At 40.5% G+C, this 14,133-nt stretch overlaps 2 protein-coding genes and 1 long non-coding RNA gene across 5 annotated transcripts in view; 2 read left to right on the top strand and 1 right to left on the bottom strand.

Annotated features, from left to right (window-relative positions):
- The window catches only part of syndig1l (synapse differentiation inducing 1-like), a 30,743-nt gene extending 20,356 nt beyond the window's left edge, over positions 1-10,387 (top strand). The window contains exons 3-4 of the mRNA XM_077553194.1: positions 2,987-3,124; positions 7,635-10,387. Of these exons, the coding sequence (XP_077409320.1) occupies positions 2,987-3,124; positions 7,635-7,793 (297 nt within the window). The 3' untranslated portion in view covers positions 7,794-10,387. The remainder of the gene's footprint in view (positions 1-2,986; positions 3,125-7,634) is intronic.
- LOC144039634 (dynein regulatory complex protein 1-like) overlaps positions 1-14,133 on the top strand; it is a 281,634-nt gene that overhangs the window by 193,252 nt on the left and 74,249 nt on the right. The window lies entirely within an intron of this gene.
- The window catches only part of LOC144039637 (uncharacterized), an 83,286-nt gene that overhangs the window by 66,775 nt on the left and 2,378 nt on the right, over positions 1-14,133 (bottom strand). The window contains exon 2 of the long non-coding RNA XR_013289504.1: positions 2,775-2,848. This is a non-coding gene — a long non-coding RNA (uncharacterized LOC144039637). The remainder of the gene's footprint in view (positions 1-2,774; positions 2,849-14,133) is intronic.

Here is a 14,133-nt window from a genome sequence, read left to right as displayed (position 1 = left end):
GCATTAAAAAAAAAACATGAACAAACCTTTATATATATATGTTTTTGGGACCATGGCATTATATAATATAGAACATTTTTATACGTTTTTGGGAGCAAATGAGTTAATCAGCAGTGAGCGAGCATTTGGCTACCTAGCTATGCCTATAGCTCAAAATGCATCTTTGGAATGTCTGCTGGCCATTTTAGCGTGGAAATGCGCCGGGACGATCGTTGCAGTCAAAAGGAGCTGAAGTATCCCTTTAAAATAATTCAAACCTTTGTTTTTCTTGTTGCCGTTTTTTATCTTGAAGACAATTCCCGCAGTGGCGAGAGGACATGAAATAAATATTCACATTTATTAGACAGAGCGCAGAAAACATGCCAGGATTAAAAGGTAATAAAGGGATTACATTGCCTCATATTGCTCAAATGAAAGAAATTTTAAGGATGCTACACCCCGCCGCGGTTCAGAATTCTCTTTGGGTATAAAAATACATCATTAAACCTGTTTTTTTTCCCCTCATTTATTTCTCATGTTCCACCCTTGTGCTGGATCATCCTTCAAACGGGATGATGTGTGGAGGCTGCAGCTTAATGTGGCCTTAATCTCTCATGTCTTTTCATTACGCAACACGTCTTGGCTTTGTAGCCGGGAACGTTATTGATGCTAACGTGTATTAACATATATGGGGAGCCTGTAAAATTTTTTTTTTTTTTTTTAAAAACAGACTTGCAAACTCATTGCCCCAAGATTCAAAGCGTACATTCAAGCATGACATCTTTTGTCGATGGGCTGACAAAATGTCGGCATCTCCATCTCCCAAAACTAATGAGAAACTAATGGAGCGAGACACAAAGTCCATGAATACGCGCGTTCATATTACGCACAAGCAGGCAGAGACTCGTCTGCCTGTCCTATTGTCTGAATGCATATTCATTCCACTCCCACTCCAACTCGAGTTGCCTGTTGCCATGCCCCCGTTCTGACAAAGATCCGGCGCCTCGTCAGCGATCACGCCCTCATAAAGCGTACGAGCTGATGAGCACACTTGTTACCGATCTGCACAAAGGAACGCAAAACAAAAGCTGAAACAATGAATTGAGCTGGCGTTTAGCTGACGGCCAAAGAGCCATGTACAACAAGGATATACAACACAATAATCAACTGAATAACCTAGTAAAACATGGTGTTTAAGATTAAGTCGTGATAGATATTGTAACATTTTCAATACTTAATTTCATATATTAACCATTGTTGCACATTATTAACATTTTAATTCTTCAGTATTAACCTTCTCGAAATGTTTTGTGTCCTGTGCAGAGCATGTGGTGTTGATTTCGGTATAATCTGTCCTTAAACTGGGACATACTATTTAGTCTAAAAAAGTTCCTTCTCAGCGTTTTGTGCGAAAACACATTTAGTCCTTGAGAACAGAATCTGTTTTCGAACACGCACTCCTGACTCTGTTTTTGCCATCGCTCATGGAAAAGTAACTTTTAACTATAAGAAGCCATTGTACACGCGGAAGAGCTACATTCGACGCTCTGAAATTCCACCTGTTTAAGTGAAGCAATTGGAGTCTGTAATGAATGTCCAGAGATCTCTGACCTTTTTTTTTATTAAATCATTTTTGCAAAGGTGTTTTTTCTTACATTAAATCTGTCTTCAAGTTTTCGAACACGCAAAGAGGACAAAATAATTTTATTCCTCTTTCAGTCGGAAGAACACAACCAATAGGGATGTTGTTAACATGGTAGGCAAAATGCACTTTTTTTAAAAAAAAATTCAGTAATACTGTAACACATTGTTTGCAAATGTGTATTTTTATTTACTTGTAAATGATTTATATTTATTTTGTTAATTATTACTTTTGGTTTTGTATTTTAGTTTACATCCTAATGTGTTTTGTGTACTGCGCATGTTATGAGCCGAAAAGAGAGAGAGGTGTAACTGAGCAAGCCTCGTTCGAGAGGGAGTTAAAATAAATGTGAGACGTGCTTGGATCTTGTCCTGCCGTGTCTGGTTAACTTAGCGGGAAGGCGCCAGAAAACATAAAAAAAAAACCTCCAAACTATTTGTAGCCCGCCTTTTACCCAGCCTCCGAGAAACGACAACAACACCTTAGGGTTACAATACCTTGGCGAGTGCACCAGCTGGGTCTTTTTTTTTTTTTATACACTACAGATACAAAACCTAAAATTCATTAGTGAAGTTACTATAGTATAACGTACTTTTCACCTGTTTTTTCTAGATTCCCAAAAATTTGCCAATTTTGAGAGGGCTCTCGTGTCATGATGTGAGCCACTGCTCACCCCATGTTTCAACTTATCTGCTTAGCTTTTTTACTTTTAGACTTTTAGCATGATGTTTCTATGTTGTCTGTATGTCACCTCAACATTCAGATTGCTTACTTTGTTGATTGAAATGGAAAAAACATAAGGAAGAGGAAGGCAAAAAAAAAAAAAACAAGGTTCAAGCTCTGCCCATTTAAAGGGGGGCACAGTATGAATCTGGGAAAAAAAAACGTACCACAAAGCCACAAAATAAAAGACATTACAAAATAGAATCCGCCAAATAAAAGACATTACAACATTATGATTGGCGGAGAAACTCCGTGAGTATGCATTATTAGGTAAATTAGCTGTTACATCATCATCCGGAAAAATTCAAATGCCTTTCAGAGACTTGATTACTTGGATGCAATTGATAAAAGTACTAGCTAACTAGCAACGTTCCATACAGCCCATTAAATGTAAAACACAATAACAACAACAACAACAAAAGTGGCTTACCATGCTAACAGGCAGGTAACAGGTGGGCTGGAGTGTGGCTGAGACAGGAAGTGATCCTACACATGAAGACTTGCCTGTCAAAATAAACCAGGAAGTCAGACGTAAGAACAAAATGTTTCAGAAAGATCCGTGCTCATGATCATCACAAATTCAGACATCTTAAAAAATAGATACAAGTAAGTCTTATAAATGATTTATTGTGTCCTGTGCAGACAGACTGCTCCAGCGACAGCGAGAGCGAGGACAATTTCATCGTGGTGCCGCCGCGGGACCACCTGGGCTTGGCCATCTTCTCCATGCTCTGCTGCTTCTGGCCTCTGGGAATCGCGGCATTTTACTTCTCGCAGGGGGTGAGAGTGCAACTCAGCACACACACATGCGCTGTCCACAACACATTATTACTACTACTATGTCCACTTCCTAAATAGGCTGTATATTCCCCTGAAATGACCCCCTGAAAAGACACACAAGTTTTGTTGGTTCCAAGCTACAACTTTTACACTGCATGAGGAAAAAAAGGAACAAAGTCGTGATTGCACTCCTGTTGCCAGTCATGCCAAGGCTGTGTGTGACAATAAAGCTTTATGTGGCCTAACAAGCACACGCTTGTGCAGTCAACACAATCACTCTTCAATCAAACTGTGTGACAACAATCACGCACTCGGATGTTAAAACACAATCAAGGGGAAATTAATACAATGAATGAAATGATGCAAGTAAATAATTAATAGTGTAAATAACACAATTCCCGTTTGAGTCATCTTTATACAGTCCCAAATGAGCCACCGTTGATGTCGGCTATGTACGGCAAGGTTATTCGGGTTGTATTAAAGGCTGTATATGGCATAACAATCACACGCTTGTGGACTGAAATCAATTCCCATCAATGCTTGGTGTGGCATACAATCACACGTTTGTGTAATAAAAACAAGGGCATTATTGGGTGCCTTGAAAGGCGCTGCGTACATAAATCTAAGATATGATATTCATTATTATGCATAGCATAACAATCACACACATGTTATGTGGCCTTGTGAACCCCGAGGCTAGAACATAAGGCATTTACTGATAGCATGAAACATCATAAATAATAGTAATGAATGAAGCAAATATGAATAAGTAAACAATATAGTAAATAAAGCAAGTCCTATGATAGTAATCTTCACCAGTGATAATTTAACAGATTTCATTTGAATCTTCAAACAAGCGCCATAAGTAAGTGTGAAATGTCAGTGATGGATTGCACAAATATGACTAAAATAGCTACACAATCCAGGATGAGGTCTTTCGTCAAAACTGGTCAAGACAAAGAAGAGATTTGCCACTCGTCTGGCTGCTAATCAATAATCGTCACCCACTTTGTGCGTCAGTGTTTTAAAGCCATTCAAAAGCACAAAGAGACAGAAATGGAAAGAAATGAGGAGCTGGGAATTTTCATAAAGAGTCAGCGTATTTAAGTTGAAAACGGAGCCGAGATGAAGGCACTCAGTGAATTATCTTGTCAGTGGCTAATCCCATCCTTCTGGGCTAATTATGTGAAAGTAATGGTTGTGTTTTAGAAATGGACTCTCCCCCACAGTCCAGAGGAGTGGGCTTCATTTTGCAGCTTGATAACATACTTCGCTGCTCATTTTTTTTGGCCGGAAGAAAATTAATTCTGAAGATGTATGCAGAGCTTGATTGTTAGCCATACACCATTCAAAATGAGGTATTATTACGCTCTGTCAAAGCTGTTTTTTCATGACATCTCCTTGCCACTGACAACTTTCAAGTGATCTTCAAACCTGGAGGGGATTATTCAAGGATGAAACAAACTGATTGGTTTTGAAAGATGAAGGTGAAGTAAAGGTCAAACTTAAAATTAGTACATGTAGCCACACGGCCGGTTAAATCTTCAACCCGAGCAAATTTCAGGACGTCAGTCAAAACCATTTGGAGTAGTTGACAATTAAATTTTAATCTCGACCACTCAAAATGGTTGAGGAGTTGAAGACTCTTGAGCTAAAAGACAGCTGATACAAGATGGTGGTGGTAAATTCTTTAGGAGCTCTTTTCAGAGTGGCACCAAATAGACTCGGTTTTAGAGTAATATTTACACTTGGAAGAGAGTAAATTAAAGAATTGGGGAAAAAAAGTCACTCAAGGGTTGAGGAACAAACTCACAACAGCTTGGAAGAAGGCCGATCTACTCCCTGATCCACGCAGCTCCTGCTGTGTGATAGAATATAACTCGTGTCTTCCTTCTTTCCTCCCAATTCTTTGTTTTACTCTCTTCAAAGTGTAAATATTAGCCAACTCTAAAACGGAGTCTATTTGGTCGCATTCCAAAAAGAGTCAAACCTACGCTACAGAATTTACTGTGTATCTGAAAATATTAGGCTACATGTTCCTTGTCCTTGTCAAAGTTTCTGAGACTATTGAAGTACTTTCTGTCCCGGCGAAATCAGTTATTTCTTTGCCGAATAACTCATCCGAGATGCAAGAACCTTTTAACTCTTTGACTACCAAAAACGTTAAATAACGTTTAGTAAAATCCTATGGAGGAGTGCCAAAGACGTTAAAAAACAGAGGTGAAACTAACCATTTTCTATTGCTGATTACTGAAAAACAGAATAAAGTAGAAACAAACTTTTTTTTTCTGATGGAAGATGAGAGTCCAATCCTTCATTTGGTAGTATGTGTGTTTCCATAGTCCAAACACATAATTTTCTGTGGACCTTGAAAGATCAGTCAAAAATGCTTAAATCGGCTGGCACCCACGGCATCCCTTTTCTGAAAACGTCTGGCAGTCAAAGAGTTAATTGTAAAATACTTCTTGATATAAAATGGCGGTGCTATCTGAAGTCAATTAATCACGTTCTTTGTCACCATGTGATCACACCATTGTCAACTGAGGGCCAAAGTTTCAAGGACTTTCCAAACGAGACCATTTTCCCAATTATGTCAAAGTAAGAAACCTGTCGACTTTGAAAGCCATCAACACAATTGTAACATTTCATTCCGATCATTTGCCTTAAGTGCATTCCGCATACAGCTCACACCCTCAAAACATTCCACTGAGGAACGCCAGAGCATTCTCCGCGAGGACAAAAAAGACAAACAAGTTAGCGAGTGTAATAAGCTTTGCGCATTGCAAATCAATAGTGTCTTTGTCTCATCGGAAGGTCACCGAATACTGGGAGCATTACGTGCGAGCTAGCTGCTAAAGCATTAAAAAAAAAAAAAAAAAAAACGGCACACCTGACTATGTAAATCTTTACAGAGGAAATATGGCGTTGTGCATTTGATTAGCGTGCAGAGCTGACTGCCATTATTGACACTAATGGTGTGACTGCGTTGTTTGGAGATGCTGAAAAGTGTTGCGAGTCACAGAGAGACTGCACAGATCTCTCTCATGATTATGCAAATGAACACCTAACACTTATCGCCCAAACCCGTTTAAGTCATCTTACGATAGATTCACGACAATACATGACACTGTATGAGATAATTAATTTGAAACAGTGAATATATTAGCGTTTGCTTGAGAAAGCTGGAGTTGCAAAGTGTTGACTGATGGTTAGCTCTCAATGCTAAGACACGTAGCAATACCATAGTTTAGCATTTTATCCATTTAACATTGCTTACATAATGATACAACTTAAAAAAAAAAAAAAAAAAACTGGCATTACAGTAGTTCACACGTCTTATATTAATCTGAACCTGGCACTACCATGAATTATTTTGAGTACCTGCTGGTAGGCTTCAACGAAGTAACAAAAAAAAACCTAGCTTGCTAACGTTTGCGATGCATGTTGTTGTGCCTTAGCTGTGGATGCTGCAGTATTACACTACACTTTGTCAACTTTGTTGCAGCAATTTTGTTATTCTCCTCTCCCAATTAACTTTCCTAGCCGAGAAGTGTATTTTGAATTCACTGTGTGTTAGCTTTCAATGCTAAAGCGCGTAGCATGACTGTAACTTAGCATTTTGTCATTGTAAAAACATTAAACACAATTCAATTTCAACATTTTTTTGTCATGATTAATTAGTTGCGGCTCCTTTTGGTGTGTGCGACTTGGCCAACGGGCAGCAGTATGACAAACGTCTGGCTATAAACGACGGTATATAAAGATGGTCACACTGCTCAGTAGGCTGCAGTAACATTAGTTGGTTTTCACCAGAGGACATAAAAAAAAAATGCACCTGTGAGTATTGTTACATTGTCTAACATGTATTGCTGCTTTAACACTGGCACATCGTTAGTCTGTCTATTGCGTTTCCTATGTTAGCATTAAGCTAGTGGACTAAGGCTAAGTTACGTGGTTGTTTTAAATACACAACATGAACATGTCTTTGTTTTACATTTTGTTTTAGTTTATATTGAGTTTTCGCACTCATAATCGCCCTGTGAGGGGAACCATAATTACAATCTGGGACACAGTGAAAAATGTGTTGTTTGTAAGAATTTTGTTCAGATCGAACTGTTCAATGCCGAGTTGTTACACCCCCCCCCCCCCCCCTCCAGATTCCTGCACAGTTGTTTACCCTTGTCAAAATGTTGTGGCTTGCTCATATATTTGGGCGAGGTTTTCAATGTCGGTGCCCGAGTTTTCAAATGATGTTGAATTTGCCATTTATCATCTGACGGCGCATATTAGCACAACCCGCAGTCCTTGACATTTTCCTACTAATTTCCGCCTCGTAGCTCGCCGCCGCGCACGCCAACGAGCTTCTTCTGGCTTCATCTGTCAAGAGGCGCGTCCAACTTTCATCAACACTCGTGCTGAATCAACAGTCAGCTTGCGTCAATACAAAAACCTCTGACCTGTACGTTGCTGATTTTTTACCCTAGTTTTTTATTTTTGTTTTTGCTTCCAGACCACCAAGGCAGTGCACAAAGGCGACTTCCCGCTGGCGAACATCGCCTCCCGACGTGCTCTGTTCCTGGCCGCCCTCTCCATCACCATTGGCACCGGCGTCTACGTGGGGGTGGTGGTGGCGCTCATCGCCTACCTTTCAAAACCGGGACACATATAGCGGATGCTCGTATCTGCCGGGAAGTGAAGAGCTGCCTGCAAATTTAGAGGAACATTCTTTGGTGGCTGTACAGTTTTCCCCCCCCCCGCCACTCTCATTTTCTTTTCCCTGAAGATTCCCCGTCAGCCAGAATTAGCACAGCGGCAGGAAAGGGGGCACGCTAGAAGGTGCGGCGAAGACGAGGAAAAGTTTAGAGGATTTTTTTCCCCCCTCATTGGTGGCCCAATTTGCGTCCATATTGAGGTTATCCTCTGTTGAAATGGTTGTTTTATTGACTGAGGAGGAAAGACAAATCTAGGAGTCATCGCAACCATAAACCACATTTTTCAGCCTGCCTGGATATTAAAAGAACTTTCAAGAAACACCAAGACTGATAAGAGCATCATTTTGAATGCATAAAACATGACGTAGCTTTTATTTGACTTACGGGGAAGATATCACTACCCTTGCGTCAAAGTCCCCAAAACACAATTGTCTCACGCCAGATGTTGTTTGCCTACAATCCAAATGTGCTTTGCTTTTTGTTTTTCCACACCAAAATCTGTGATATAGCGGGGGTTGACCGTATTGTATGAGATTTGGCACATCCCCAGATTTTGCCCAAAGGTAACCACCCACCCAGTCGCTGCCTCGCACGGAATGTTTTTTCTTGTTGGCTCCAAAAAGTTGTGTATCAGGAAAAAAATATATCTTCGAAGCCAAGAAGCAAGTTTGGTAGGCTACGGAAGTTATAAATCAGGCAGGATTGTGTACACGCTCTGACAGCATCAGACTGAGTGGGCGATCAATTCGGCGTGTTCTGCCAGCAGTGCGCCGCCCATAACATGATTGATTGAATTTTTTTTTTGGAGGGGTGGTTATTTATTAAAAAAAAAAAAGAAGAAGAAGTTTAAATTAAAATTGATCATGCATCAGGGCCAGCAAGTTAACCCCCTCCATTCAAGGAACAAGCAACAAGCAACATTCCGTGACAAGAAATAGTGGAGAAAAAGAAGAAATGCATGTAAAAAAAAAAAAAGTTGATTAATCACCCAGGTGACTTTATTTTTTAATTGCGAGTTCAAGCCGTGAGAGCACAAGAGGAGACATTCTGCTTAGCTCCCCTGCATCAGTCATAGCTGACATTTATGGAGCACAATTAGCTCCGTCTAATGGCCTCTTCTTTGCTTTTTTTTCCCCCCCCTCCCTTCTCCTCCAAGGGATTGTGTACTCTCCGGAGCGTGGCCCAAAAATAGCACAAGCACATTCATTTCAATAATAGGCTGCGCCGTAAACGATCCGCTAAAGAAGTCAGCGGCCTCCACCAGAGAACACTTGGATGCTAGTTTGAACGCTCCTCTGTGCAAACATGGTGACAGTTGATTTTGGAACCCTGACCTGCGTTTCGGGCCAGTCCGAGATGCCGGTTTATATGTTGTATGTGTTTTACCAACAGGTGGACAAAGTATGGTTCTTTAATCTGGCCCACAGCGTATTTGAATTAAGTCATTTAAAGAGATAGTAAGCAATTTTTTTTAAAACAACTTTCTGTCATAATTAAAGTTAAGAGTCATTATGAAGTGGCAGCAATATTATGAATATGATCTGTGAAAGAAAATTATTAATTTGATATACAATGAACCACCGCGTCTGATGAAAACCAACCAATTAGAGGCAAAGAGTGTTGCACACTTGCAGGCACACCCTCGTGGCCTCACACGATGATCAATTACCCCAACAAAGCATCATATTTATAATGAATTTTACTATAACACTAAATCAGTTACAAGCATCAGTTTGAAATGTTATATTTTGTGAGGCCACCAGGGGGTGACTGCAACGATTATGCCAGCAAGTGTGTGACAAATGACCGATACTTCGTAAATTACATCTTCTGTCTCGGATTGGTTGATTGTCCTCGGGCGCAGCAGGTTCTTGTATATCAAATTTGGGGGAACAAGAGGGCGCCAGAAATCATAACTGTTTTAACAAATATGACAAAAAAAAGATTCCTCCCCAAAATTGGCTAAGATGAATTAAATATATGTTATTTATTTATTTATTTTCTTTATGAATTATTACTTAATTCCTTTACTGTAAATAATAAAAGGAAAAAAGTATTAGTAGAATAAAAAACAACAAAAAAAGCAATTACCTACAGGGTGTCCACAAACATGTCTTTATAATTTAAACCAATAATGTTAATTTAAAAAAAAAAAAAGTCCAGTCCTGGGTGTACCCGCATACATTGAACAATTTTGTTTTATTTATTAAAGAATTGGTAAATGAATGACATTATTATTTTTTATTTTATTACTAAAATAAACTATTGTGTCATTATTTTAGAACTATTACTCATATACAGTAACTTTTTTTTTTTTCTCCCACCCATGTGTCTGGTCTAAAAATCAAATGTGGCCTTCAGCACACCCCTGGTTTAACCTCACAACTATTGACCACATGCTTTGTATGTTGTGTTGTTTTAAACCTGTTTCAACCTGCTGAACGAATTGTGTGTGTGCGTGTGTGTGCGTGCGGCGTGTAAATAACAAAACAAAAAGACATGTTGAAATGTAATGAGAAATAAATGGCAAAGTGAAGGGCCTTTCTCGACAAAAAAAAAAAAATCTGCATGATTCTTGTTGGTTCTGCGCAACTCGGTCATTGAGATGCATGCGGTGTTCTTAGAGCGACGGCGAGCAGTGACTCACCGAGTGTGGGCGGGTTTGCTCAGCACGAGCGTATGTACACACACACACATAGATACACACACACACACAGACAAAATCAGCTTTCTTCACCATGTGTACATACAGGCAAGCTAACCAAAAAAAAAAAAGAAAGTACACGATGAAGACGGTTGTGAGGTACGCATTCAGTGGGTGGGAGGAGGAGGTTTCATTATGGAGTTGAGGAGGTATAAATGGGGGTGTGTAGTGAGTCACCCACTGGTGTCTCTGTCGGAGATGCTCGTCATCCAGGTTGTGAAAAATGCTAAACAGCTAAAACGGATTCATATCCTGTTCACATCTTTTTCCATTTCAATTCAAATGGCAAAGCGAGAACTTTGGATTTAGATGTAGAATCAGGCAAAATGGAAAACGTTGGGTCAAGCAAAAGATCATTAAGTTACCCAATAGTCAACCAGTCTCTTGAAAACTGTCAGGAACTATTTTCCCCACATCAAAGAACAAGAACTCTGTTGATCTGGAATGTTACACTCTAAAAAAAAAAGTTGGGTCAAAAATGGACCGATCCTCTACTTGGGTCCATTTGACCCAACTTTGAGTCAAGGAATGGCTCTTTCAGCGTAAAGCAACTCATAAACATTGGTCAGACCTTTTACTTGGGTCAAAAAATTGGGTCATTTTGTATACAACAACCCGGAAAGTTGGGTCAAATTGACCCATGAAGTGGATCTGTCCATTTTTGATCCATAATTGGGTTACTTTTGAGTGTATAAGGGCACTATCATCCAATATCTAAGCAAGAACTCTGTTGATTCTAGAATGTTTTCAGGGAATTATTGTCCCATATCCAAACAAGAACTCCACTGACCTGGAATGTTATCAAAGCAAGAACTCTGTTGATATCCAATGTTATCAAGCCACAATATGGCAACAGGTTCTAGGGTCTAAGGTTGAGTAAGTTACCCAATTCTCCAAGAGTCGTCTACAAACGCTTCGACATTATTGTTCCTTAAAGCTAGAACCCCAGAGTACAAGGTTGAATAAACCTGGTCTACCAACAAACGAATGCCCGATACAGTGTTACATAATTATTGAAGCAAATGCAGAAAATGAATTTGCGGCTAATTTGTTTATAGCCGTAATCCTGGTCGAGCCTGGTCAGTGTTATCCAGAACTCGTGCGTGCTCAATCAAATTGGCGCTTTTTGAAAAGCAAATCTCAACACAGCTTTACATCAATGCCTTTTGAAACCCGTTTTTTTGTGACCATCAACAAAAAAGCCGGCACTGGATCATGTCGAAACCGAATAAATAGCGGCTAAACGAGGCTTGGCGACCTTCCGCCGAGATAGGTCGATAAGCGGAAGGCATCGCCGTGATTGTTTGGCCTTTGAATCAAAGGAAGACATGAGTGCTAACAATGAGCAAGTGGCAGAGGGGAGACCTTTCGAAGGGTGTGGAGGGGCAAACTACCTCTTGAAGGCGGGAAAAGCAAGTGGCCTTGGTTGTAAATAGCGGCGGCGGTGAAGAACGAGAAAGGGGAAGAAAAAAGCTTTCCGAGTGAGCTGTCCATCAAAGGACTGAAAGGGAGACAGGAAGTGGAGTGAATGAAGACAAAACCGCTGCAAGCATGCAAGGTCACCTGACTTGATTAACGGCGTCACGTTGCTGCCTCTAATTGACACTCAATTATCTTCTACCGCCAATTGGCATACACGGTCTTTGTAGTAGCTCTGTTGACATCCCTGAAGCGACGGCAAGCTGACACTCCGGCGGCGATGATCAATTCGACTTGAGAAAGGCCAATTGTTGTGAGGTAAGTCCACATAGGGCTGACATTTCCATGCGCGCGTTCAGGCTGAGATGAAAGAAAACGCTGCAAGTCTTTTCCTATGTACATTTCAAGTGAGACATCCAATACGGCAATGAAACAGACGTCCAAATTCCACGTCAATAGCTCCACAAGCACTGAGAAAACGTGCAAACTCAAGACACAAACCCCCGAACAAGAGAACTGTGGACCGTATGTATTAACCACTAGTCCACCGTACTTCCTAGCCAGAGAAGGCTAAAAAATTGACAATTAACCTTCACATACCAATACTATATTAGACGACTGAACTCTCTTAATGAAAAAACATGGACTTACCAAACATTAGTGATCATGAAGACTGGCTGACAAAACCAACCAATCACAGGCTTCCAAAATGACAGGCAAGTAGACCTAAAGTGGACCAGAAATAGACAAGAACTTTTGAATACTAAAATCACAAGAACTGGATCTTGGAAGTTGAGTTGGTTAACTCGGTGGACCGTGAAGAGGAGAATGTGACCACGTGTCACAAGTCAAAGCATCCTGGGAGAAACTGGATCGGCGAGAATGTGCGCTGGCTGTTCTTCTTCCCAACATCATCATCATCATCACCATCACAAGCAGCAGCAGTCGCAGCAAAGCATGACTGACTATGAGCTTACATGAATATTACTTGGGAAGTGTTATCATTTCCTTTTCAACTTTTTTCCCGTCCCGCCCATTTCCAACTCTCAGCTCTCCTTTTGTACCAGACACGTTCTGATCTTCCTCCTCTCTCTACTTCTTCTGAGAGTTTTTTTTTTTTTTTTTTACGGCATGGGGTAACGAGTACATTTCAGATGGAGCGTGTCTCAAAAAGTCGTGGGGATCGCACACGGCTTCAAGAAAGACTATATATATATATATATATATATATATATATATATATATATATATATATATATTAGGGGTATTGACTAGAATTGGGTCATTTCACACCCCATATATCGAAAAACCGTATTGAATCGTCTCACCCTGACAAATAAATACATAAACAAACACATATATGCACACACACATTTAATATTTAAATGCATATACTGATATACATATATCCGTAACATCCAGCGCCAGATTGACATTTCATTTTTGTCCTTCATAGCCATGTATCATCCAATGCTATGACACTACAGTAGTTTATGTCACTCATATAAGTTCTGGTTCAGCACACCTGGAACCCCAACCTCATAGTACCTGCTTTTGCGAGTGGAAAAGCGGCAATACTGTAGAGTGGGTACTGTTCTCTACACCAAACACACCCAACAAAAAGTTTTGCTGCCGCGTCCTGTTCTTTCTGGCAAAGGTGCCCCACGACCAGCAATTCCGTGGTCCGTCGACCGTAAAATCAGACGGATTTCAGCCAGCTTTGAGTGTCCCAATTCACAGGACCCCTTCACACAAACTCTCACACACACACCCGCCGCACCCACACCTCGGGCATAGCCGCAACAATCAGATGCTTCAGATGGAATTCCAATTGTAGGGGAAAAAGGCCAACAGCACTCTGGCAGGCATCCAGGCGGACCCAGACTCTCTGCCTGATCGGTTCAGGAGCTGGCCCTGATTCTGAGAGAGAGAGAGAGAGAGATACCGAGAGAGAGAGAGAATTCTTTGGAAGCTAAAGAGAGAAAAAAAAAAAATCTTTAGGGCGGTATGGAAAGGGGGGGCTGACTTTTGTGCTCCACAGCAGTTGATCCTAAACCAAAAGCTGCTCTCAGTGACAAATACAAGCCAGAGAACAAGACAAACTAATTAGCCCATTCATGAAAAGTTTCATCCCCCGACTACTAATGCAGTACATCACAATACTTTTTTTGACT

The sequence above is a fragment of the Vanacampus margaritifer genome, chromosome 19, assembly GCF_051991255.1.
Source record: "Vanacampus margaritifer isolate UIUO_Vmar chromosome 19, RoL_Vmar_1.0, whole genome shotgun sequence".
Lineage (NCBI taxonomy): Eukaryota > Metazoa > Chordata > Actinopteri > Syngnathiformes > Syngnathidae > Vanacampus > Vanacampus margaritifer.
This window is presented reverse-complemented; position numbering and strand designations above follow the sequence as displayed.